General features: G+C 43.8%; 1 protein-coding gene across 2 annotated transcripts in view; it reads left to right on the top strand.

Moving 5' to 3' along the window:
• The window catches only part of LOC114611874 (collagen alpha-4(VI) chain), a 114612-nt gene that overhangs the window by 24173 nt on the left and 64502 nt on the right, over positions 1–25937 (top strand). Inside the window, exons 6-16 of one of the 2 annotated variants that reach the window (XM_028756658.1) lie at positions 671–1315; positions 4600–5145; positions 5788–6342; positions 10188–10522; positions 11692–11770; positions 14936–15081; positions 15279–15371; positions 18478–18531; positions 21035–21106; positions 22814–22840; positions 23321–23365. In XM_028756658.1, the coding sequence (XP_028612491.1) occupies positions 671–1315; positions 4600–5145; positions 5788–6342; positions 10188–10522; positions 11692–11770; positions 14936–15081; positions 15279–15371; positions 18478–18531; positions 21035–21106; positions 22814–22840; positions 23321–23365 (2597 nt within the window). Of the gene's footprint in view, positions 1–670; positions 1340–4599; positions 5146–5787; positions 6343–10187; positions 10523–11691; positions 11771–14935; positions 15082–15278; positions 15372–18477; positions 18532–21034; positions 21107–22813; positions 22841–23320; positions 23366–25937 lie in introns of both variants that reach the window. The other variant, XM_028756656.1, reaches the window with a different exon arrangement.

Raw genomic sequence — 25937 nt, 5'->3', positions numbered from 1 at the left:
TCTCTCTCTCTCTCTCTCTCTCTCTCTCTCTCTCTCTCTCTCTCTCTCTCTCTCTCTCTCTCCAAAGTCTCACTATATAGACCAAGATGGCCTTGAACTTGTTACTCTCTGCCTCAGTCTTCCAAGGGCTGGGATCATAGGCATGTGTCACTGTGTCTAGTTAGCCCAACATCCAGGGAAAGATTTCCACAAAAGTTGCAGAATTTCATTTTGTCTCTGTTGAAATTACATGAGGGGTGGGGGCAGGAAGTGATTAAGTAAAGGATGTTTCAGACCCATAGAGAGGATTTTGATTCAGAGTCTTCTTGAAGGTAGAAAAATGAAGGAAAAAGCCAGCCAATACCCCGAGCTTCTAGGATAGTTATGCAAACTGGAAGGTGATCTTGTGTGGTTTTATGGTGGGCTGCTATATCTTTTTTTTTTTTTATGTTGAGACTTTTGTGATAGGCATGAACTTCTTGATGTGCTTTTGACTATGATGTAAAAAAAAAAGAGAGAGACTTTCTCTAAATTCTAAAGCACACAAGTAGAAGTTAGCATAATATAACTTAAAACCGTAGACACATTACTGTGAAAGATAGCCTGCATCCCAGCAGTACCCTTATATACAAGTGTTTTCTTTATTCCTCCACTCTCAGACTGAAACCCTCTGTGTCTTTTGGTTTTCCAGCATGTGTGACTCCCATTCTGGCTGACCTGGTGTTCCTCGTTGAGGACTTTAGCAGTGTTGGGCAACCCAATTTCCAGCAAGTTGTCCATTTCTTGAAGACCACTGTCCACTTTCTCAACATCCACCCGGATATCATGAGAGTCAGCTTGGTCTTTTACAATGAGAAACCACGGCTAGAGTTTTACCTAGATACGTTTCAAAATGCTGCCCAAGTCTTACGCCATCTGGACAGGTTAACTTTCCAAGCAAGAAGAGGAAGGACGAAGGCAGGTGCTGCTTTGGATTTCCTGAGGAAGGAAGTTTTCCTTCCAGAGAAGGGCAGCCGGCTCAATCGGGGCGTACAGCAGATAGCTGTGGTCATCATGGAAAGTCCTTCTCTAGACAATGTGTCTACACCTGCTTCCCACCTCCGCAGGGCTGGGGTCACCGTCTATGCAGCGGGCATCCAGCCTGCCTCTGAGAGTAGGGATTTGGAGAAGATTGTCACATACCCTCCCTGGAAGCATGCCATCCACCTAGAGTCCTTTCTGCAACTCAGTGTTGTGGGAAACATACTTAAAAAGAAGCTCTGTCCTGAGACTTGGAGCCAAATGCTTCCTGGGATGAGCTATAGTCCACAAAGCACACCAAAAAGCATACCAGAAAGCACAGCACAAAGCACACAAAAAGGTAGGAGGGCTTGTCTGCATTTGGGGTGTGTGTGTGTCTCCTTCCTGTTTCTTTCCCACCATGAAAAACAATTGAGGTCAACTCATTAAAAAAATCAGAAACCTCAACTTTGAAAATCTTATTTTTAATTGACTAATTAATTAATTAATTTTTAGAAAGGGTCTCTGATAAAATAGGCTGGCTTCAAATTTACTATGACCTGATAAAATCCCTGTCCTCCTGCCTCTACCTCTCAAGTGCTGGGGCTGCATTCCAGCATTATCACGCCTGGCTTAAGTGTATACAATTTAGATACCTTTGGCTGTTATGAAGCCCTTTGTGTCTGCTTCTCTATTTTTTCTCTACTCTACCAGTATTTCTCAGACTCAACTTAGAAGAATAGATTTAAATTCAAATCACTGAAATGTAGATAATTGACTTAAAATTCAAGCCTGTGATTATATCTTGGGGTGGGGGGAGAATCACTGAAGTTCTATTTTAAAAATGTACTAAATGATTTTTACATTTTCTTGATTTCTTGTCCTGGTTTAGAAATATGAATTATACAAATGCGTCTCCATCTTTCCCACTGACCTGTGTTTTCAGTCCCTCCTTCTGTTCTAGTAATGAGAAATTTGTTAAGGAAGGTTTTCATTTCCTGGTCCTTTCCCCACTTATCTCCTATTGGGCAGAAGAGAAGAAAAAAAATGGTAATTCACACATGATTTGAGGAGTCTGAGAGCTGAGTTCCGTCCCAGGCTGCACAGTGGCTAAGACTGTGCCTGGAATCAGGAAAGTCATCTCAAAGTCCAGAGTTTGGAGGAAGCTTAGGTATTAATAGAAACTTCAATGATTTTATGAGAATTCTTCCTGGATAATCAGGATGATCAGAATATGTACCAGTTATGGATCAATGTGTGCATATCACACACAGACACACAGACACACACAGAAGCATACATATCACACACACACACAGAACCATACGTGCATGCACACACACATTCACACACATGCATGCACATGCGTGTGAGCCTTTTAAACACTTGGTATGTGTAATCATGTAGGTGCTCAGCAGAAGCCTGTCTCTAAGGAATGTCCTCCCTCACCCTCTTCCTGAGCGCTATCTCAATTTGACAAGCTTGGTAAGAATGTAGGAGTCTAGGCAGTGTTCGGGGCCCTGGGCTCCTCAGAATCTCATGATGAGCCTGGCTTATCATGTCGGTCTGTTGCTTTGTGAGCTGCCTGCAGACATTCCTTCCTGCACAGTGGTCCTTCCCTCCATCTCTAGACAGCCATCTGCCTGTCACCTCCCACAGGGGCAGGCATCTTCCTGTAAACCACATGCCAACCCCCAAACACAGCTCTCACTTTAATGGTGAGATATTCTGTTCTGGAGGCAAATATGAGTAAGAATGAACACAGTGTCTTAGGAATTGTTCTGTTGCTGTGAGGAGACACCATGACTAAGGCAACTCTTATAAAGAAAAAACATTTGGTTGGGACCTGCCTTACAGTTTCAAAGACTTAGCCCGAGATCATCATGGCGGGGAGCATGGGAGCATCCAGGCATGCATGGTGCTGGAGCAAGAGCTGAGAGCTTTTCCATCCTGATCAACAGGCAGCTGGCAGAAAGAGAAAGAGAGAGAGAGAAAGAGAGAGACAGAGAGAGAGGGAGACAGACAGAGACAGACAGAGAGACAGACAGACAGACACAGAGAGACAGAGAGACACAGAGAGAGACAGACAGAGACAGAGACACATAGAGAGACATTGACACAGAGACAGAGAGGGACACAGTCAGACAGTCAGACAGACACATTGGACCTGGTGTGTACTTTTTGGAACTCCGAAGCTCACCCCAGTGACACACTCCAATAAGACCACGCCTCCTTATCCTTTCCAGCAGTTCACCGACTGGTAGCCAAACATTCAAACATATGAGCCCATGGGGGCCAGTCTCTAACCACCACATACAGGAACACAGATTGAAGCTATCCCAAACGCCATGTTCCAACGTGTGCTACCATCAGATGAACAGAGGAAGTCATCCATCACAGCGCTTTTCAGATACAATGGTGAAAACCTTATGTAGGTGGGGAAATCTCTGCTTAGGTCACAGATGCTATCTGATGACATTCTCAGGGTTTTGGTTACTAGAGCCTACTGACCCATCAAGTTAATACATTAAAAAAGTTTTAACCAGACGCCGGGAGAGGTGGCTTTGAGGTGAGGAGCATTGGGACACCATGGCTTGTCTGCATGGCTGACCTCAGTGTACACTGGGAGGGTGTGGGTGCTGTGGCCCCTGGGTGGGGCCAGGAGGATGGTACAGAAGGCTTCCACATAGTCCTAACAGTAGGAGTGCCCATGTCCACTGGCATACCTTGTGACACAAAATAGAAGATCCCAGCAAACTAGTGAAACCTCAGAATGGACCTGAAACAGGGACGTGGCTGCTTCAGCCTCCTTTACAGAAGTCCTCTCGGGTGCTGGCAGCCTGGCACCTCGCCATAGTGACAGTGGGATAGTTGACTGCTCTGGAGCTAGTATTGATTCTTCATTGTTCCAAAGGCTGTACAAAAACTCTTGCTGCTGTAGAGCACAGTAGATCTGCACCCTGATGCTGGTCTCCGGAGTGTTTCCTGGGTTGATGACTCTGCCTCCCTTACCCCTTTCTGGATCCTGGTTCCCATATTGGGGGGGGGGAGATTATAGAGATTTGGGATAATAAGAGAATAAAGCCAGTGGGGGATGGGAGGTAACCTAAGGTTTGACTGCAGAAAAATTTAGACCCAGTTCTGCTGGAGTCTCAGGGAAGCTATGGGGAACTCACTTAAGAATTGTCCTACCTAAGAGTGAGGGAGCTGGGGTATGTATATATGTATCTATCTATGTATGTATATATTTACATATGTATGTATGTTTTTTTTTTTGAGACAGGGTCCCAGTATATAGTTGTGGCTGGTCTTGAACTTATATATACCAGGCTGGTCTTGAACTCACGTACCTCTACTTCCTGAGTGTTGGGATTAAAGGGACATACCACCAAACTGTGCTAGGAGTTGGAGCATTTAACCAACCCTGCCAACTGTTGGCTAGTGGCTGCGACTAGCTTCCCTCTGGCATTGTGTTCTGCCCAGGATGAGCTTTATGTGCTCCATGCTCAGGGGATTATGGGTACTGAGGGCGTAGGGTGGTAGTCAGGCTCAATGGCTTTGGCTACGTATCTCCTCCTGACATTCTGTTCTCATGGGTTGTGGCTTCTTCTCATTGGCCAGGTTGCATGAGAGTGGAGAAGGCAGATATTTACTTCCTTATTGATGGGTCTGGCAGCATTGGAACAAACGACTTCATTGCAATGAAGGACTTCATGAAGGAGGCGACAAAGATGTTCCACATTGGGCCCGACAGAGTACGATTTGGAGTCGTTCAGTACTCAGACAAAATTGTAATTCAGTTTTTACTCACCCAGTATGCCAGCATGGCAGAGCTGAGGACAGCCATTGACGGCATCCAGCAGGAAGGAGGTGGTACCACCACCGGTCAGGCCTTAAGCGAGATGGCCCTGGTCTTTAAAAACACCGCCAGAATCGATGTTGCCCAATACCTCATTGTCATCACTGATGGTCAGTCTACAGACCCTGTGGCTAAGGCTGCACAGGGATTGAGGGACATCGGAGTCAGTATTTATGCCATTGGAGTAAGGGACGCTAATACAACCCAGCTTAAGGAAATAGCAAGCAACAAGATGTTTTTCATACATGAATTTGACTCTTTGAAAGACATCCACCAGGAAGTCATTCAGGACATCTGCTCCTCAGAGAGTAAGAATTAAAAAGTGATCATATGTGAATTATGCATGATAAATGGGTTTCATTATATTTACATATGTATATATTTTGATCATATTCACCCCATTAGTCTTTCTTGCTCCCTCTTCTTTCTGCCGACCCCCTTTTTCTTTCTAACTGCCCTTTCTATTTTAGTGTTTTTTTCCTCTCTTCTTCTTTTTTTCCTTTTCCTCCGTTTGCAGCCCAGTGAATTTCATGAAAGTTGCAATGGGAACATGGGTAAGAGGTTACTTACGGGACCATGGGCCCTCATCATGGCCTCTACTACTGATAGAGTAAGATTTTTAAAAAATCTATTTTGTGGATCTTTAGTTAATTACTTGAATGGTCTTTATTCTCTTATATAATTCACTGGCTAGTGAGTGACTTTGGAGCACAGAGTGACAGTGACCTAGACTAAACCAAGCTGGTCAAATTTTATGTCTCTATCCCACGTCTGTGTTTTATTTTGAGACTAATTTGTGCTGAGTTGCAGAAAGTTTACTGACTACTTCTCATTCCCTTTAAAAATATTTTTGTGCTGTGTGTTTGCTACCCTTGGTTGTCGCTGGGGACTTGTAATCCACTGGCTCCAGGTTCTGACCAGATGTCCTCTTGTGTTGCCCCTACCCCCAGACTGTAAGAGCCAGAAAGCTGACATCATCTTCTTGATTGATGGCTCAGGATCCATCGTTCCTAAAGACTTTAAAAAGATGAAGGACTTCATGGAGAGGATGGTGAACCAGTCTAATATTGGTGCTGATGAAATTCAGATTGGCCTTCTGCAGTTCAGCTCCACTGCCCGGGAAGAATTCAGGCTCAACAACTACTCCTCACAGGTGGACATGTGCAGAGCCATCATGAATGTCCAACAGATGAACAGTGGTACCCTCACTGGGGAAGCCTTGAAGTTCACTCTGCCCTTTTTTGACAGTTCAAGAGGAGGGAGACCCAGAGTTCATCAGTATTTGATTGTGATCACTGACGGCGTCTCCCACGATAACGTAGCTCCCCCAGCCAAAGCCCTCAGGGACAGAAATATAATTATTTTTGCTATTGGGGTGGGAAGGGCTCAAAGAGCCCAGCTTTTGGAGATCACTAATGATCAGGACAAAGTATACCATGAAGAAAATTTTGAGTCCCTGCAGAACCTGGAAAAGGAAATTCTTTATGAGATCTGTAGCTCCCAAGGTGAGTGACAGAGAAGTTATTCGGTCTACAAGCTATCAAAGATGTCAGGGACCCTGTTTGCTCTCTTAGTAATGTAGAGCTCTGATCCTTCTAGCTAGACAGGGGGTGGATGGGAAGATATCTGTTGACTCTGAGCTCTTGACACAACAGTGGCTCAGGTTTCCCTGGGAACTCTTTATTATTCCTGTGCTACCCCTGACATGGTACACCTGACCTGAACATTCTCAGAACTGTCACCTCAATTTCTTACCAGTCTTCCCTTGTAGCATAGACAAATCCAGATTGGAATGTGTGCACACAGCTTCCTGAAGGTTTGTGACTGCTGACAGGGAAGGAGCAGAGAGAGCCATCTCACTGAAACAGGCTGTCATGAAGCTGCACACACTGTCTTTTCTATTATACCCCTGCCCACGATGGCAAGGTTCAGAGACAGACTAATCCCATCCTGGCAGCCTGGACCTATTCTTCTCTTCTTTCCCTAAGACTTGACTTTTAGGGGATGATAGAGATAGAAAAAAAAAAACCTTCCTGGATGACTCTACAGTAAATGACAGGCTATTGCAAACACTTTTATCACCACAGTAGTTAATACATGTACATGTAGATACACATAGACACACACACACACACACACACACACACACATGAACACACACACAATAGACACGGACACACACAATAGACACAGATACACATACATACACACACAGAAACCATACACACACAGAAACCACACACACGAATACACACACAGATACATGTAGATACACATACACACACATATGCACACACACACACACACACACTCATATCCCCTACACTGCAGCTTTGAGGACTCAATTCAGGGGCTTGAGCTTTCCAGATAAACTTTTCTGCTATTATATTCCATCTCAAATCCCCAAAATAGCTAACTTTTCATTTTTTTCCAAATGTTTAGTTTTATTTGTGAGTATGTTTTGCTTGCATGTATGTCTGTGGACCACAAATGTGCAGTGCCCAAGAAGGCAAGAAGAGGGCACTGGATTCCCTCTAAGACTGGTGTTACAGACTTGTGAGAGGTAGGAATTGAACCCAGGTCCACAGATGCCCACTCCCCATGCTGAATACAGGCTTTGGGAACACTAAGCAAATGCTCTACCACTGAACTACATTCTCAAAGAAGATGGCTCTACAATCTGTGTGGTGCCTTTTATTTTATTATTTTTTGAGACAGGGTTTCTTTATGCATCCCTGGCTGGCCCCGAACTTGCTATGTAGACTAGGATGGCCTTGGTTTCCAGAGATCCACCTGCTTCTGCCTCTTGAGTGCTGCGATTGAAAGTGTGTGTACCACCTTGCTGGGCCACTATTGTACCTTTTGATGCAGTATAATATAGCATGACAAGGTCTTAAAAACTTAAACATGTTGGAATCATCTGAGCAGTGTTAAAATGAAGACTCTGAAGTCTTTGAAAATTTTATCCCTGTCTCTAATGTGTATCAGTCATTTTTATGCCACCACCCCTTTTATTCCCCTCCACTCCTGATGAACCCACTTCTCTTCCCAAAAGAGTATTCCTGCATGCACATGTGTGTGTGTGTGTGTGTGTGTATGCATGTGTGTATGTGTATGGGAGTGTGCATGTGTGCATGTGTGAGACCCACTGAGTTCAATTCAGGGAGAGGGGAGAGAAGGAGAAAGAATCAGGGAGAAAAGAGAGTCAGAGAGAATAGGAGAGCAAGAGAGAGAGGAGGGGGCAAACAGCTCCTTTTATAGTAAGCCAGGCCTACCTGGCTGTTGCCAGGAAGCTCTGGGCAGAGCCTAGAAGGAATGTTAACACTCACTGTATCCTATTAAAGCTTGAAAGTCTGTTTTTATGACACATTAAATTAGTGTCTTTGCTTATGCTGTTTCGAGATGATCATTGCTTTGTGGTAGCTCAGTGACTTTGGGTGCAGTTATTGTAAAGATGTACTGGGGTGTAGTTCAGTGGTAGAGCATACTTGCCTCAAGCAAAACAAACCAGACAAAACAAAACAGACCCCAAAATCGCAAAGCAAAACACAAAAGCAAGGATCATGGGATACCCCAAATGTTGTTCAAATTCTTCAGGTATCAAAGTCCTATATTTTGTTTATTTGCAGGTGAATACTACCTACCTTTTCTTTCCATTTTTTTTTTCAGTTGGATTAGAATTCTTGCTCACTCCAGTTTTTTTTTTTTTTTTAACTTTTTGATGAGATTGGACCAGACACTTTAATAACAACCAGGAACTAATTAATTACAGAAATCTAGAGTCACAAAGCTGAAAAAGATCTTGGAGATTGCCTGCCAAGATCCAACCCTCTCCATTAACAGGAAAGAAAATGGCTTCTTGCCTTTGCTAATTACTGAATAAAGCTGGCTGAGAAGGTTCTAGGGGGATGTAAATTAGAAACACAATAATAACTATACTGACAAAGCAAAAGTTCTCTTGTATAAAATTGGGTCTAACATAGAAATGGGATTTATATCTGTGAAACTGCTGTTTTTTGAACCTGAACTAGATTTTAAAAACAAGTTACTTGATATGAAAGCGGGAGGAAGACATTTTCATTGTGCTAGCATCAGACACCAGCTAGTGTGAGTATGCCCTCACACCCTAGCCCTGGATCTCAGATTTTTGGGAAATATTTTATTAATGAAGGGCCAACTCCATACTTATTCCTCTCCAAATTGTATCCCCTAATCTGTAGTTTAAATTTTTCTGAGTCAAGTATTCCAATACATGAAGATTAAATAATTACATTTATTTTAGTGTGTGTGTGTGTGTCTGTGTGTGTTTGTCTGTGTGTGTGTGTGTGTTTGTCTGTGTGTGTGTGTGCTCACGTATGGTCAGAGGGTAACTTACTGCAGTTTGTTCTCCTTCTATCATGAGGGGTCTTGAACTCAGGTCCTCTGATTTGACAGCAAGCACCTCTTTCCCTGCTGAGCCATCTTGTTAGCCTACTATATGTGAAGATTTAAGGAGGAAATGTCCACACATCTAGCTTGTCTAAAGTAGTTTTAACTATGCATTGCCCCTGCTGAAGTAATTAATAGGACTAGCTCTTTCATGGCTGCTAAGTTATTCATTCATCTACATCCTAAACTAGATGTTATCTGTGAGCATCAGTTTTGCATTCCTAATTGAATTTCATAAATGGGCTTATTATAATAATATAATTATACACTAATTATAACCTGAATTACCAGTGAACCTTCAAATTCTAGATTTAGTTTCCCCAGAGGGCCTTGCTATTTTTCAGGCAGAAGAAACAGAAAACAGAGGATATCATTCAGCTCTGACCTTTACTAATAGTTTTCCATATACCCAAGAATGACTGATATATGGGCGGTAGATAAGGAAGAAAATTCCCAGGGCTGAAGGTGACTCAAGTCTTATTTATAGGCTTCTGTATCTGTCAGACATCCATTGATGTATTAGGTCATAGGAGAATAGATGCCATAGCTCCCACTCTTAAAGAACTCCTGTTCAGTAGAAGAAAAGACTAAGTAAAGCCTCAGTAGGTACACAAGATGTTAAGCACTTGATCAGAAGAAGTGCAGGTAAAAATAGAACACTTGGGAGAAGGGTCAGGATTTGGATATGTCAATCAGCTGCATGGGAAAGAACCCTCCAGGCAGAGGAAGTACGATCTGCAATGACAAAGGCACAGCCCATGTACTTTGTATCAGTTAGCATTTACTATGTAACAAATAACCCCCAAAACTTAACCCACCATTATTTAAGTTTGGACTTCTGGGAGTTGCCTGGAGGGCATTCTTTCTGGTATACTATTTTCCGTAGCTGCAGACAACTGATCTTGCTTTTCCATTTTCAAAGGATGCAATGTGGATCTGTCTGTAGGAGTGGATACCTCAACTTCTTCAGAGCGAGCTCAGCAGGAACTTCGAAGGTTGCTGCCGGGGCTGATGCAACAGCTGGCTTTGCTCTCTAACATCAGCTGTGAGGCTCCTGGCCAGATGGAGCCGAGGTTCCGCTATGTGGTTCCAGGCTCCAGTGGCCAGCCTGACTTTGACTCAGGCTTTGAGAAATACAGTGATGAGACCATCCAAAAGTTCTTGGTGCATCAGGGTTCTGTGAACAACCGTATGGATGTAGACTTTCTGCAGTCCCTAGGAGAGACTGCCATTAACCAGTCTTTTGCTAAAGTGAAGGTACTACATTTCTAGGACCCAGGCTATGGGGCAGGGTAGGATGAAAAAGCTTTTGTAACTAAAGCCGACAGAAATGACAAGAGGTGACTTCCATTCACTGGGCAAGTCTTTATTAAGCCCTGGGGGCTCTGTGCTAAACAAGGAGGGACCAAAGAGTAAAATCCTGTCCTCCAGCTGCCCACTGGGTAATTATCCAAATCTTTCCATGGCTTAATTCCTTCTTTTGCCTGTTTGTTTGAGACAGGGTCTCTCTCTATGTAGCCCAGACTGGCCTTGAACTCACAGAGCTCCACCTGCCTCTGCCTTACCAGTGCTAGGGTGTGCCATCATGTCCTCCCTGCACAATTCATTCTTAACACACTCAGGGGATGCTGTATGGCCCCCTTGTCTCTTATGTTCACTCACAGATATTCAGAGGTAAACTGTTATTTTTCTAATCATTACCTTGAGCAAGCCCAAGCCCATCCACGAAGCTTCTTGTTTTCAGGCTTAACTTACACTCATTTTTTTTTCTCCATTCACAATGTCCCATACCTGCCGTCTCTCCTCTTGTTAATGGCACTTTGCTGTTTTTTGAATGGATAAAAGATGGAGGAGACAAGCTTTGTAAAGTATCTTTAAGTGAATAGTTTAGACAGTTTCAACTCCCTCCAAGCACCCCCCCCCCCCCGTGAAGGGGAGGAAAAGTTAAAATAAAAATAGATTTGTAATTTAGTAGCAAATGAATAAGTCAAAAGGAATAGAGTAAAAAGCTGGACATGATAAGAAAAATTCACTGTGTTTTAAGAATTGTGGCCAGGTAGTGGTGGTGGATACCATTAATCCCAGTACTCAGAGGCAGATCTCAAATCTCTGAGTTTGAGGCCAGCCTGGTCTATAGAGCAAGTTCTAGCATGGCCAGACACAGAAAAACCCTCTTGAAAAAATTTATGCTTATTTTTATATATAAACATATATAACTTATATAAATTATATATAAAATACACAAAAATATAAATATATTTATAAAATATATATTTATGAATATAAATAAAATAAAAATGAGAAAGAATTGTGCCATTTATAGCATATGCTTCTTCATTCTCTTTTCTTCTTTTGTTTCCTCCATTCTTCCTGCCCTCTTCACTTCCCTCTCTTACTCTCTCATCACCTCACCTCTGCTACCCCAGGTCCTTTTAGTGTTTACAGACGGACTTGATGAAGACCTAGAGAGGCTGAGGAGAACCTCGGAGCTCCTTCGCAGCAGAGGTAAGTGCCACGTGCCCTGGTGCCCTGAATGGACTGGCTTCTCCCACCTAGGCTGAGTCTCCTTATGCCTCAGATGGGGATATTCTCCAGGAAGCCACCTGCCCTGGTGGGTGGAGCATGGTTTTAAAGGACTGAGGCTCAGTGCCCCTTGTGTGAGTCGGAGATGTGGAGGCATCTCCCATTCCTAGCATCCCTGATTCCTAGCATGCTCACACGTTAATTGCCAAGAACATATATTTAAGGAATAACTGGGAATATGTACAAGATTGTCAGCGGCTTGTTCAGTAGCAAAAAGCCAACTGTGTATGTGATGAGAGTTTACTGATCAAAATATTAACAGTCATATTTGTTAAAACATTCAACAAACATGGGAATTCCTGGTTGAATTTCTTAACTGAGCTATGTCCATCTGGTCTTGTGTGAGCAGACTCTGCTGATCCTTTAGTGCTTATTTCATTAGCAGGATAAGTTCTGTACAAATGCACACGACCCCCAAATCTCCTGGCTTGAGGTGGTCTGAGTATATGTACTTTATGCCTCCTGCTCATCGCTCGGGCTCTCAGGTACTTTATAACCACCGTGGCCAGGGAAATGGCAGAATTGTACACTGTCCTGAAGACTTGTCCCCGGGAGTGACATGTGTCTCTTCTGTTCACATCTTATTTGATGGAGCAATGCTGTTACTTTAAACTTAAACCATTTTTCAAGGTAAGGAATTGAGGCTTACTGAAGTTTATAATTTCCCCTAAGAAATGAAGTCCCAGGGCTGGAAAGATGGCTCAGTGGTCAAGAACACTGTTGCTTTTATAGAGGACCTGAGCTTGGCTCCCTGCACCCACATGGCTGACAACTGTCTGTACCTCCAGTTCTAGGGGATCCTGGAAATCCCTTTTCTGACCTTTGAGGGTACCTGGCATGTATTTGGTACACAGACATATATGTAGGCAAAACGCTCATACATATAAAAATAAATTTAAAATTTAGAAGTGCAATCTTGCCATGCATCCTCAAGAAGGGAATCAGAATATGCATAAGCAGTCACATGATTACAGGAATTCTTCCATTCTTTCCTTACCAGGGTGTATATATATATATATGTTATGTGTTATTAAACAAGTGTTCTATCATTACGCTACATCCACATTGCTAGACATTATTCATTTTAACTTTTGTTTACTTGCATGTATTCATGTGTGTGAACACTGTCAGGTCCCAAAGAAACTTGGAGCAAGTCTCACTCAGCACCTGTGCCTCCTCCCAACAATTCTCACCCTAAACATTTCCAGCCCAAGGCTGGGCTTCCCTTCCCCAGCTTCTAATCCTTATGCAAGCCTATATAATCCTATGTAATCCAGCCATTTTTGGCCCATGCTTGAGTCTCTCCTCTTTTGGTTCTGTTCGTGGTTCCTCTGGTGCTCTCCCAGTCCTTGGCTCCTTCCTCTCTTGTTCGGCTTGCTCTCTCCTCTCTTCTCTCTCCCCCTCCCTCCTCTCACGATCGGGTTCAGTCTAGACCCTCTGATGCCTCTGGCTGTTCTCTCCTTCAGATCCACATTGAAACCCTTCTCTTCAGTCATACCTTGGGGCAGTCACATGCTCATTTTTATTCACACACGTACATGTGTGTGTGTGGATGCACACTTGGCACACATGTGGAGAGCAGAGGACCAGGTGTGGGAATCAGTGCTCTCTCACTACCATGCGGGTCTGGGGATTGAACTCAGGTTGTTAGACTTGGCAACAAGTGACTGTCTTTACATTGTACCAGTCCTGTGACATAATTTCTAAGAGTAAACTTCAAGCCAACTTCAGGGTGGCTTCAGAAGGACGTAACACTACAAGAAAGGCACCGGAGGGCCTGGAGAGCTGGCTCTGTGGTAAGAGCACTGGTTGCTCTTCTAGAGGACTCAGGTGAAGTGTCAGGCACTCATGTGGGAGCTCACGGCCATCTGTTAGCCCAGTCCTTGGAGACTGATACCTTCTCTGGCCTCTGTGGGTACTATATGTGGTGCATATACATATATTCAGGCAGGTACTCATATGTACAAAATAAAAATAAATAAACCTCAAACAAAAATAAAAAAATGCCATTTGAAGGAAAGGCAGGATGACCATTGATAGTTCGAGGTTAGCCTGGGCTTTCTTGAAAGCATTGGGCCAGCCAGAGCTACATAAGTATGTAGGAGGAGCTAAGGTGGGAGGAGTTAGGAGAGGAAGAGGAGGAGTAAGGAGGAGAGGAGGAAAGAGGAAGAGGAGGAGCTAGGAGACAGGAGAGGAGAATGAGAGAGAGAGAGAGAGAGAGAGAGAGAGAGAGAGAGAGAGAGAGAGGAAGAGAGGAGATGGAATGGAGGCGGATGTTCACGTCTGTAGCAGTCAAAGGTAGTTGGTATATCTAGGTTGGGTATTGGGTTACACTTCTGATTGTATGGGTATCTTGTTACTGATCATTACCAAATATATAGCCTTTGATTAATCTTTAGAGTCTCATCTTTCCACTGGGCCCACGTGGATAGTGGGATGGTCTAGGCAATGCCCAGCCTTGCAGAGGCAGCGTGGGAGATTGAGTCATCTCCCATGCTGACGTCTCGTGGGTGGCAGGGCTGGTGTTTCTAGTTGGCCATTGCTAGCTGCAGCACGCACACATGGCCTCTGCCCGATAAACATGGCGGCTGGGCTAGGCAGAGCCGCTGCAGCTTAGATAGTCGGCCTGAGCCGGAGGCCGTTTTAAACAATTACCTCAACATAAGCAGAATCTCTTGAAACAAACAGAATCAGGCCAAACAACACCAATAGCAATGAAAAAGAAGGCTAATTGTATTTTCCTCTCCCTCTCCCTCCACCTCCTTCTCTTCCCCCTCCCTCTTTCTCCCCCTCTTCCCCCTCCTCCTCTTTCTTCTTTAGTTAGCTCAGTCTCAGCAGCCCAAACAGTTCCTGCAGCCCAAGTGGGCCTTGAACTCCCGATCTTCTTGCCTCCGATTGCATGCGGTGAGGCTGCAGATGTAAGCCACCCCACCTATCCTGAGAACTTATTTTGATTTTTAACAAAAATGCAGTTTGAGACGAGACAGACTGAGGATGTGGCGATGACGGGACCACGGGTGATCAACTGAGGCAGAGTCAGATGGGTTCTAAAGATGGGTAATGAACCTCACTGTTGACATTTTGAAGGGTTCTCTGGACTGCTGCTCGTTGGCCTGGGAGGTGCACGTAAGTTGGAAGAGCTGCAGGAGCTGGAGTTTGGCAGAGGGTTTGTGTACAGGCAGCCTCTGAGCTCCAGTCTGCTGTCCCTCCCAAGCATCTTACTGAAGCAACTCGTGAGTCCTCTTCCAAAGCTTTGTTCTTCCTTTGGTCCTGATGGTGATGGTGATGGTGGAGGTGATGATGATGATGGCAACTTTGAAAACTTGTGGAGGGTGGGATGGAGGGTGGAGCAGGGGGAGAACTTTGCCTATTTAGTGTGTACTGTAACCCAAAAGGAAAACCCATATGTGACACAGGTTCTGTGTTTCAGGACACAATTGTGGAGAGGACATGCTGTAACATGTATGCCAAGTGTTATGGAGACGATGGGGTCAGAGGTGAACCTGGGAGTCTCGGGGAGGAGGTAAGAATTCCTGGGTGATGCTGGGGAAGGGAGAGAGGTGGCACTCAGTACCCAATGCACACCCACCCTTACATCCTCACAGCCTGCTTTCTAACTCTACAGTCCAGCAAACCTTTGAGGACCTTGTTATTTTACATATGTGATCCTGAAGTCCTGAGAGTAGACAGCACTCTCCCCAAATTGCACAGTACAAAAGGACGTTTGGACACTGAGCTCCTGTGTTTCTCTGACTTCACCATAGTCTAGTCTTTCTACCATATACCACTGCATTTTTATACTTGTTTAAATTGATTTTCAATTTAATTTTTTATTGCATTTATTTATTTGTGTGCATGTGTATGTGCACACGTGCAGGCTATAGCATTCACATGGAGGTAGGAGGAGAAGCTTTGAGAATCAGGTTTCTCCACCATGTGTGTCCAGGGATCATGTGTGTGTGTCCAGGGATCAAATTCAGGTCATATGTTTTCATTTTGTTTTTTTTCTTCCTTTCTTCCCTTTCTATTTTTGAGAAAGGGTTTCACTATGTAGTCTGGCTTAGAGCTTGTTCTGTAGATCAGACTGGCCTTGAACTTACATAGCTCTGCTGCCTATCTTTCCCAAGTGCTGGGTTTAAAGATGTGCACTATTTCCAGCCCAGATCATCAGTTTGCTCACTTTTAACTTTTAAAAAAGTCTTTTTCTGAACCCAGTGTTTCTCCATTTGGCTAAACCAATCAACTGGCCTGCAAGCTGCAGAGGTCTCCTTTTTCACTTCCCTAGTGCAGAGATTGCAGGCATGTGCTGGTGCATCCAGCAACCAGATGCTGAGGCTCAAGGTTAGAGCCTCATGCTTGTGGGCAAGCATTTCACCTGCTGAGCCATCCCCCAGCCAGCCCCTCCCCATGTTCATTTGACAAATACAGTCCCAGAGCCTACCTCTGCATAGGAGTCTCCACTTTCTAAAGATCTGACTTGTCCAGCATCTTATCTTTTCTTTCTTTCTTTCCTTCCTTCCTTCCTTCCTTTCTTCCTTCCTCCCTTCCTCCCTTTCTCCCTTCCTCCATCCCTTCCTTCCTTCCCTCTCCCCTCCCTCCTCTCCTTCCTTCCTTTCTCTTTCTCCCTCCCTCCTTCCTTTCTGTTTCTCTTCCTTTTTTCTTTTTCCTTCCTTCCTTCCTTCCTTCCTTCCTTCCTTCCTTCCTTCCTTTCTTTCTTCCTTTCTTTCTTTCTTCCTTCCTTTCTTCCTTCCTTCCTTTCTTCCTTCCTTTCTTTCTTTTTCCTTCCTTCCTTCCTTCCTTCCTTCCTTCCTTCCTTCCTTTCTTCCTTCCTTTCTTTCTTTCTTCCTTCCTTTCTGCAGTAAATACCTTCCCCCCTAACATTCTTTTCACAGCATTAAACTTTGAGAAAAGATATAGTCGTTGGTTTCATGCAGCAACTGACTCTCATCTGTGTGAATTCTGTGTTAGTCCTTAGCACACTGAAGGAAGAACAGTGCATGGAAATGTTCCTTAGGTACCCAGGGCTGGCCAGGTTCCAAGGTTCCCTGTTCATAGGAACCAAAGTTTTGTGACAGGTACATAGTCTCAAATTTGAGTGAGTTGAGCCAAAGCCACCATCCTTGACACGGTCCTTGAGCTCTCCAGGCAGCTAGGACTACCTTGAGCTGAAGATAATTACAGGTGTATGCCACCATCCAAGGATAGAATGAGTTTTTTTTTTTTAATTTTAAGGGTTTAATTTTTTATTAGTTGTATGTATGCCCCCATGCCTATGTATGGGTATGTGCAGACAAGAACTGGTGCCCACAGAGGCTAGAAGAGGCTATCTCATCCCATCCACTGTGGGTGTTGGGAACTGAATTTGAGTCTTTATCAAAAGCAGTCTGCTCTCTTAATTTGGGAGCCATCTTGTCAACCCCTGGGATGAATTCTTAGTGGGTTTGCTGATCACTCTGATCAATCTGAAGCAGTGTAATGATTTTTGTTTCATTTTGTTTTTTGAGATAAGGTCTCATGTGGCCCAGCCTGGCCTTGAACTTCTTATGTAGCTGAATATGACCTTGATGTTTTGATTGTCTGGGCTTCAGTTCCCAAGCACCAGGATTAGCAGTATGCATCACCATGCTTGGTTTATGCAGTGCTGGGGTTTGAACCCAGGGTTTCATGCATGTCAGGCAAACACCCTGCCAACTGAGCCACATCCCTGGTCCTATAAAGACTTTTTGAAAAAGAAACTGAAGCTAGTCCTTAGTGACAGGTTTCTTTCTCATGTTCTTTAAAATTAGACTAGAGGATTGAATTTCGGAACCTCTTACTGTGTGTGGCAACTGAGTCACCAAGTCACCAGTGCTAGCATCTGGAGAGTTAGAAAGGTTGACTTTCCTGTTTGGTTAGAACTGAGTGCTTGGTTGTATTGAATTTTGCAAATAAAACACACCTCACTGATTTTCTTGATGAATTTTAGGCTAAATAAATCTACTTTTTAAATGGCAAGCCAAGATTCTTTAGGATGATACAGTTTTTAAACTTAAAACTGAAAAATACAAGAACACTAAACAGTTGAATCAGAAACTAACCCTTCCTCATGAGTAACCTGAAGACTGACCTTTGCAGATTTTGTTTTGTTTTATTAAGATTTATTTATTTTATGTATACAAGTGCTCGTTCTATCTGCATGCCAGACAGAAGAGGGCATTAGATCACTTTATAGATGGTTGTGAGTCACCATGTGGTTGCTGGAACTGTGAGAACTCTCTCTAGACCCTGCAGATTGTTTTAAAAGTAAGGTCAAAGCGCCGTTTAGGAACAACTTTTTCCCCCCTTAAACTTTAAACTAGAAACTGGTCTCAGTCTGAGTTTTCATGCTAGAATGGCTTAAAAATATTGTGTAAGCACAGCAATAATCTGACGAGCCAGACACATAAGCATTCCTAGTCTCCCTGTGCTACAGGTCAAGGATCTCCATTTCCATGCACTTCTTCTGGTAGCTACTAGATTTTTTTTAATAACACATAGACATAGTGAGATAAGGCTATCTCATAGTAGCAATTAAATTATTTTTCATAGACTTGAGAAATGATGAAGAATCTAGAGTCTGAGTTACCTATTTCAATTTCTTGTTCTCTCAGGGAGAGAGGGGTTTGGACGGGCTCCCTGGCCATCCTGGTGAAGAGGGAAACCACGTGAGTACTGGATCTTTCCTGTTCTCAGCCTGCCTTCCTTTCTTGTCCCCTCTCCTACCTGTTAACCATCGGCTAAACTGAGGAGATTTGCTACTTTTATCAAGCCTCCATGATTATGACTGGTGTAACAAGATGAACTGAAGAGAGACCGTGTCCATTCTTAATATATAACACAGTTACTCAGTTCTTTCTTGAGTGGCAGCGAAGGTTCTGGAATTATGGCAAACCACTTAAGGTTTGCATAAAACTTCAGCTATCTCACTCTACCCCCAGGATCTGCTTCAAGAGAAGGATGCACCATTTGTTTATCAGTGAACAAAAATGTATGTTAGGGAGAGAGCCGTAAGGCAGGAGAGTGGAATGTGGTGGACCATCTTCATCCCATCCCGACAATACCAGGAAGACACACAAATTCCATGGGTTTAGTTGATTTTTAAAGTTCTATGTCCCAGGAGCTTATTTTAAAGTTGATTTGCAGACACACCCCTGGTCGTCAACCTTTCTGGTCTCAAGACACTGTCCTATTCTTTCTTTATCACTCCAGCCTTATTGAAATTTAATTGAGAGATGGCACTCCATGTCCTGAGGTGTGTAAGCTTGATGTCCTCATATACACACACACTGTGAGATTGCCATACAGTTGAGGCCATTGGCAGGTTGGTCACGTGGCAGTCAGCACTTTTTCTGGTGTGTGGCAAGAATGTTTCGGATCAGCCTCCTTAGAGAATTTCGAGCAGCTAATGAATGCTGTGTGTTCACTGTGGCTGTCATGCTGTGTATTAGAGCCCAGAACTTACTCACTTAAAGTTGAGCTTACACTTTCTCGCCCATGGCTCTCTAGACCCCTATCCTCCAGTCTTTATGCTCTCAACAATAACTGAGGACCTCACAGACATACTCATACAAAGCTATGCAAGCATGATGACCCGGGTCTGAATCCCAGAACTCCTACAAAGCTAGATATTGTAGTGGGACACCCGTGGTCCCAGCGCTCATATGCAGCTAAGATCAAGAAACTCCATGTTAAACAAGGTGGAAGGCAGGAAGGCAAAGTTCCTCTTCCTTCCATACCAGACCACGGGACAGATGTGCTTCACCCACACCGAACACACATGAACACACAGACACCTGTGCACAAGATCAAAGGAAAAATATTTTGTTATGTTCATTGACCTTGTGGGTGAGAAAACCAAAAGAGGCTCAAAGGCCGGGTGTTCCTCTATGTTTGGGGTCTCAGCTGGGCTGCTGAGGCCTTCTGGGACTCTAGACACTGAGATTGGAGGACCCACTACATGTGACTGTTATCTCTGCTGACATGCTAGATTGACACAAAATTCAAAGCATAGCAGGCGATTCTAATGTATTAAAAAAGGAAGTTGACTAGTGAGATGCCTCAGCGGGCGAACATGCTCGCTGTGCAAGCCCCACAATCTTTGAGTTTGACTCCAAGAATCAACAGTGGAAAGAGAACCAACTCCTGCAAGGTATCCTGTGACTTACACACATTCGCTGTAGTACCTTACACCTGTGCATATACATGCATATGTATACACACACACACACATACACAGAGCCCAATAATAATAAACTTCAAAAAATTAGAAAACATTTACCAGTCTTGGTGGTATGTATTCATAATCTCAGTACTTGAAAGCAGGAGGATCACAAGTTCAGTGCTAGCCTGGGCTACATAGCAAGACTCTGTCACTCACAAACAAACCTAAATAAGGTACGTGAAAAGTAGATTTCCCCAAGAACTGTAAGGATAAGGGGACAACCAGGTGATTCTCAACAGAATAAGCTGTCGAGATGAGGTGACAGACAGGGACCTTAGGGACAGGAATGATGTCACTGACAACAGAGTGTTAAACAATTCATTCTCTGTAAGAACATGGTTTGCGCTATCTGAAGGGAATTTTAAGGCAGATCTGAGGTTTGAATTCTGAAGTTTTGCCGGGATAAGCGTATCATTTTGCTTCTTATTTGGGGCTTCAGCTTGTCCAGTTGATGAATTATAATCTGGGGACCTTGTAGGTCACGTCTGGCCAGGTGTTTGAAGATGTAAAACTGTAGGGACCATCCATGTTCTAGTCCCTTTGATGGGCATCACTGCTGGTTTGAATTGCTTTGGTAGGTGCCTTAGTGAGGGTTTCATTGCTGTGAAGACACTGTGACCAAGGCAACTCTTATACATAAAACATTTAATTGGAGCCGGCTTACAGTTTCAGAGGTTCAGTCCATTATCATCATGGTGGGAAGCGTGGCATCATCAGGCAGACTTGATACTGGAGAAGGAGCTGAGAGTTCTGCATCTTGATTCAAAGGCAGCCAGGAAGAGACTTTCTTCTGCACGGGGTGGAGACTGAGCACTAGGAGTCCTCAAAGCCCATACCCATTGCAACAAGGCCACACCTCCTAATAGTGCCCTTCCCGATGGGCTAAGCATATTCAAACCACCACAATGGCATGGAGACAGAGTATCTTCCTGTGTCTTTCTTCACAGGGACAAAGAGGTCCCCGAGGTCTTCCTGGACTTCGAGGTGAGCAAGGATGTCCAGGTGTGAGAGGACTTAAGGTAAGCATGACTTTGAACTTTGAAATTATTCGCCTCTCGTATTCTCACCCCTTGAGTTGAAGAAACATGGTAATTCCTCACCACAGCTATGGAATTTTAGCTCCTAAGACTGAAGGTTGCCAGGAAGTAAAACCTACAAAGAGTTTGCAGGGAGGTGATCCCAAAACTCCAAGAATGAAGTAATGATGTAAGATAGAGGGAAAGGGACTTAAAAGACAACTATCAGATTCTGCCTGTAGGCGGAGCAAGTCGGTGCTGAGGAGGTCCGGTGGTCAGTGAGCACCTCAGCCTTATGCGCTTGGACATGAGGGAGCTGGGGGCTCTACTCCAAATCTCACCAGGAAAGAGTTGGGCGTTGATCCTCAGAGGAATTAATTCCCTAGTACTTTAGTCTGACCTGCACTTGGGGAGAGCAGGCTATGGTCCCAGGAAAGGGGCAAGTCCTCAAGACAAGAGTCTCCTTCAGTAAGCTCAGAAGAAGTATGCTGATGCTGGCCCGGCCCACATCCCAGCCACTTCCCAGACATGTGGCCCATTACCTGCCATCTTGGTCTTGCCCTGGCGCTTCCTTCTTCATCTGTGTCCAGATGGCGACTCTCTGGATCCCACTTGAGACCCTCTCCTCTCTCTGGGCACGGAAGTCTTGCCTTTTCCTCTCCTGCCCAGCTATACGCTGTCCAGCCCTTCATTTTAACCAATCAGAAGATGGTGGAGAACAAAGGCCTTCAAAATACTAAGTCAGGAGTGCTTCATGACGAAGACAGTATTCCAAAGCCCGACTGCACCCATGTCTCTGGGTACAGAAATCAGCATCTCAGTACACAGTGCACAAAAACATCCCCCCAGCATCTCCCATCTCATTCGTTGGAGAGAGATATCTTCATTTTGGTCTAATCAGCATATTTTCTTCAATCGAGGAAACCTGACTTTGTAAATGAGTCAAGGGTTTAAAAAGCGCAAGCCCAATCTCATCTCATTCTCTCTTTCTCTCTCTCCCCCTCCCCGTTCCCGCGGCCGCCCCGGGGGGGGGCCCCGTCCCTTCCCCTGTCCCCCTCTCATTTCTGAAACCACACCTCACATGACCTCACACGAGCTAAGCAAGCACTCTGCCACTGAGCTGTGTCCTCAGCCCTCAGGCCTTCTTTCTTATTTTTGATTGATATGTGTGGAGTGTATCTACAAATAAAGTCTTATTTGAGTAGCTGCACACAGAGCACAGCAGTGGAGCCCCAGCCCCTCCCCCTGCTTTATGCTCTTCCCTATCGCCACCCCAACCTCTAGTGACCAGTATTCTACATTTGGGTTGACTTTTATTTTTACTTTTAAAACTTCTATAAAGGCATTACTAGTCTTTTTGTGTCTAGCTTGTTTCATTTAACACAATGCCTTACAGTTACAAATGACAGAATGTTTCTTTTATTTTTCTTTTAAAATGGTTAACTAACAATCCATTGTGTATCTGTATCACATTAAACGAACAAACAAGCAAGCAAACAAACCAAAGCCATTCCTCCACTCACAGGTACCTAGGTTGATTTCCTAGCTTGACTGTTGTGAATATTGCTGTAGTAAGTGCAGGCAGGCAGGGTTTTTTCTTTTTGGTTTGGTGGTTTTTTTTTTTTTGTTTTGTTTTGTTTTTTTGTTTTTTTTTTCATGGTAATGTCATTCTTTTGGGTCTTAATTATTTTTATTTCTTCATAATTTCAGGGAGCAAGAGGCTTTTCAGGAGAGAAGGTAGGACTGTCTTCCCTTTCCTTGCCCTGGGTGGCAGCTCCATTGAGAAACACAGTACCAAGTCCATCCCCTGTTCTAAGGCTTGAGTGAAGTACCTGATTCTAAGACAAGGAAGTAGAGCTTGCCGAGAGACTACATGTCTGATGGGTGACTGTTCGGAAGGCAGATTTTAAGCTCAAAGATTGTGACATATATTATTTTTAAGCCCGGATAGCTCTATAATAACTGAACTACCATATGTATCATATAATGCTCTAAAACGAGTCCAAGGTATGGGGGGACAGAGGGGTCAGGATGTAACATGTGGAGGAGGGAAGACCAAATTGTTACTTTTTAATAATTGGATGTGGTGTTAACATTGTTTCAGCAACTCTGTACTCTTCTGTCAGCTGAAAAAGAAACACTAGCAAGGAAATTAAAATACCGGAAGCACCCCATTCTGTGCTTCCTGTTTCTAACTTCTGCCTTTCCTTTCCACAGGGCAACCCTGGTGAGGAAGGTGTTGGGGGCTTAGATGGAGAACAGGTATGGAATTATCTTGGTTTATATTTTCTGCCACTATTCTAGCATTATTTTGTGTGTGTGTGTGTGTAATTTTGTTTGTGACCCACTGCTTTTAGTCAAGGTTGGCTGCATAAGCATGGGTGGAGGTTATTCATTCAAGCAAGGGAAGCTTACCATTGGCTACAGTAAGGACAGGCTTCTCACCGCACAGCAACCCTTAACCATATGGCTTCTCAGGGGAGGGTGTGGTCTCTCCACTGCATGATGGAATGTAGAGGAGACCAGTCTTGTGCATGCAGCTGCTGCCACTACGAGTTCATGGTGCGACAGCTGTGTTGGGTCCAGAAGACAACTTTATACAGTGTTCCTGACTGTCTTCTGCCTCTCGTATTCTATCCACGTTGCCCCCCACCCCCACCCCCACTCCTTATAGTGTTCCCTGAGCCTTGGAGTGAAAAAGAATCCTTTACTTCACAGAATTCAAAGTATTAATTAAAAAAAAAAGTTAGGGGGCTGGAGAGATGGCTCAGCAGTTAAGAGCACTGACTGCTCTTACAGAGGTCTTGAGTTCATTTTCCAGCAACCACACAGTGGCTCACAACCATCTGAAATGGGATCTGATGCCCTCTTCTGGTGTGTCTGAAGAGAGCCACAGTGTACTCATATACATAAGATAAATAAATCTAAAAAAATTTTGACCTAATGGTTCTTTTTTAAAAATTTTAAGTTAGTATGTAAAAATTATGCATCTTTGTACATATTTGCCAGGCCCTTCGTTCTTACTCACCTTCCTCTCCTACATCCCCCCTCCCCTTGCTTCTCTTACTCTACTACAAATAACCCTCTCATCTGCTCTCGTCTTAGTCTGGCATCGATACTGTTACAATGAGGACAGCGTTTCCTGATTGGTCCTTTTAACTTGCATCCTTGGCAGGATTTAAACTAAGCTGTTTGTCCTCATCCACCCAATACAAGGGTCCTTAACTTCAGTCAGCCTGTTCCCAGGCTGCCTGTCATGGTCGTGAAGTTCATTTCTATCTTTATATTTTGTTAAGTTCCAGCAATTAGACATTTAAAAATAGATTTATATTTGTGTGTATGTGTGAACATGTGCCCATGTGTGAAGGTGTCTGTGGAGACTGGAAGTGGGCATTGCATTCCTGATAACTAGGCTGACAGGATGACGTGGGTCCTGGGAGCCAACCCTGCGCGCTGTGGAAGAGGACTTCACTGCTGAGCCATCTCTCCAGCCCCGGCTTTGTTGTTCAGGTTGTTTTGTACAGCTGGCCTTGTCTTAGCTTTAGCCCCACATTTACTAGCGTCACAGATACCTTCCTTTTAATCAATGATATCTTAAAAAAGGAAATGAAACGAAATGACACAAAACAAAAAACAACTTGCAGACTTTCTGTTGAGGACAGTCAGGCGCCTTGTAAACTCCCTTGGCTTTTGTTTTTCTGCAATTTCCTTATTTTATGTTTTCTGTTTCAGAAAAAAAAAAAGATAGCTCACCGAGTAAACAATTCTGTTTCGAGTTGTCCCTTCTCGGCACTTTGAGAATGCCTTCTTAGTCTCTGTCTTCTCTTGCCTTAGATTTTTCATTATTACTGCTAAGAAGCTGTCAAAATAATTATCTCTCAGCAAGCAGCATTTCAAAAATATATATCAGGTTGCATAAAAAAAAATCCCCATTGCTGTTAGTTTTGACAGTTTCAATAAGATGTCTCCAGGTGTAGGTTTCATTTTATTTGTTCTGCTTGGAACTTGTTAAGCTTTTGGATCTGTTTATGCCTTCTACATATCTTAGAAAATCCGTAGAAAATTACCCTATTGAAGTTTTTAGCTTTGGTATTGTATTCATCAGCTTCCTGTCACATAATCACCCAAGGTGATTTGCATATAGAGAGAAAAGGCTCATTTTCTTTCGTTCATGATTTTAAAATTCAAATCCATGGTTGGGTAGACCCATTTCTTTTAAGCCCTTGATGGGGAGAGTCCCAGAAGACAATGGCGTGTTGGAGAGATCTGCTCACTTCATGATTGGGAAGAAGGAGAAAAAGAAGAAAGGACTTTGGTTCCAGGGTTCCTTTTGAGGGCTGAATCTAGTAGTCTGAGGACCTCTCACCAGGCCGCACCTCTTAAAGGTTCACAGCATCTCCTGACACCACACACTGGGATCAAGATGCATCCCTTAGACTTTGAGAGATGGGGGACATAAAGCATCTGTTTCCTCTGTTCCATCAGTTCTCAGTCTGTGGGTTGTAGCCCCGTTGGGGGTTGAACAGCTTTTTCTCAGGGGTTGCCTAAGACCATGGAGAAAACACAGATATTCACATTCTCAAGCTTTGGTTTCTAATTTACTATTTCTTACTTCACTTACTTTCACTGCAATTTAACATGCCAGTAGAATTTTATTTTTTATTTTTTATTTTTTTTTTTTTTTTTTTTATTGGATGATTTATTTACATTTCCTATGTTGTCCCCTTACCCCATCCCCCACCACCCCCTCGGAACCTCCAATCCCCTCGCCCCTCCTCCTTCTTCTCTGTGGATGTAACCTCTATCTACACCCCCCCCACTCCCACCTCCCCAC

The sequence above is a fragment of the Grammomys surdaster genome, unplaced genomic scaffold (assembly GCF_004785775.1).
Source record: "Grammomys surdaster isolate TR1022 unplaced genomic scaffold, NIH_TR_1.0 126131, whole genome shotgun sequence".
Taxonomy (NCBI): Eukaryota; Metazoa; Chordata; class Mammalia; order Rodentia; family Muridae; genus Grammomys; species Grammomys surdaster.
The sequence above is the reverse complement of the archived record's forward strand: the minus strand, read 5'-3'. Positions and strand labels throughout refer to the sequence as shown.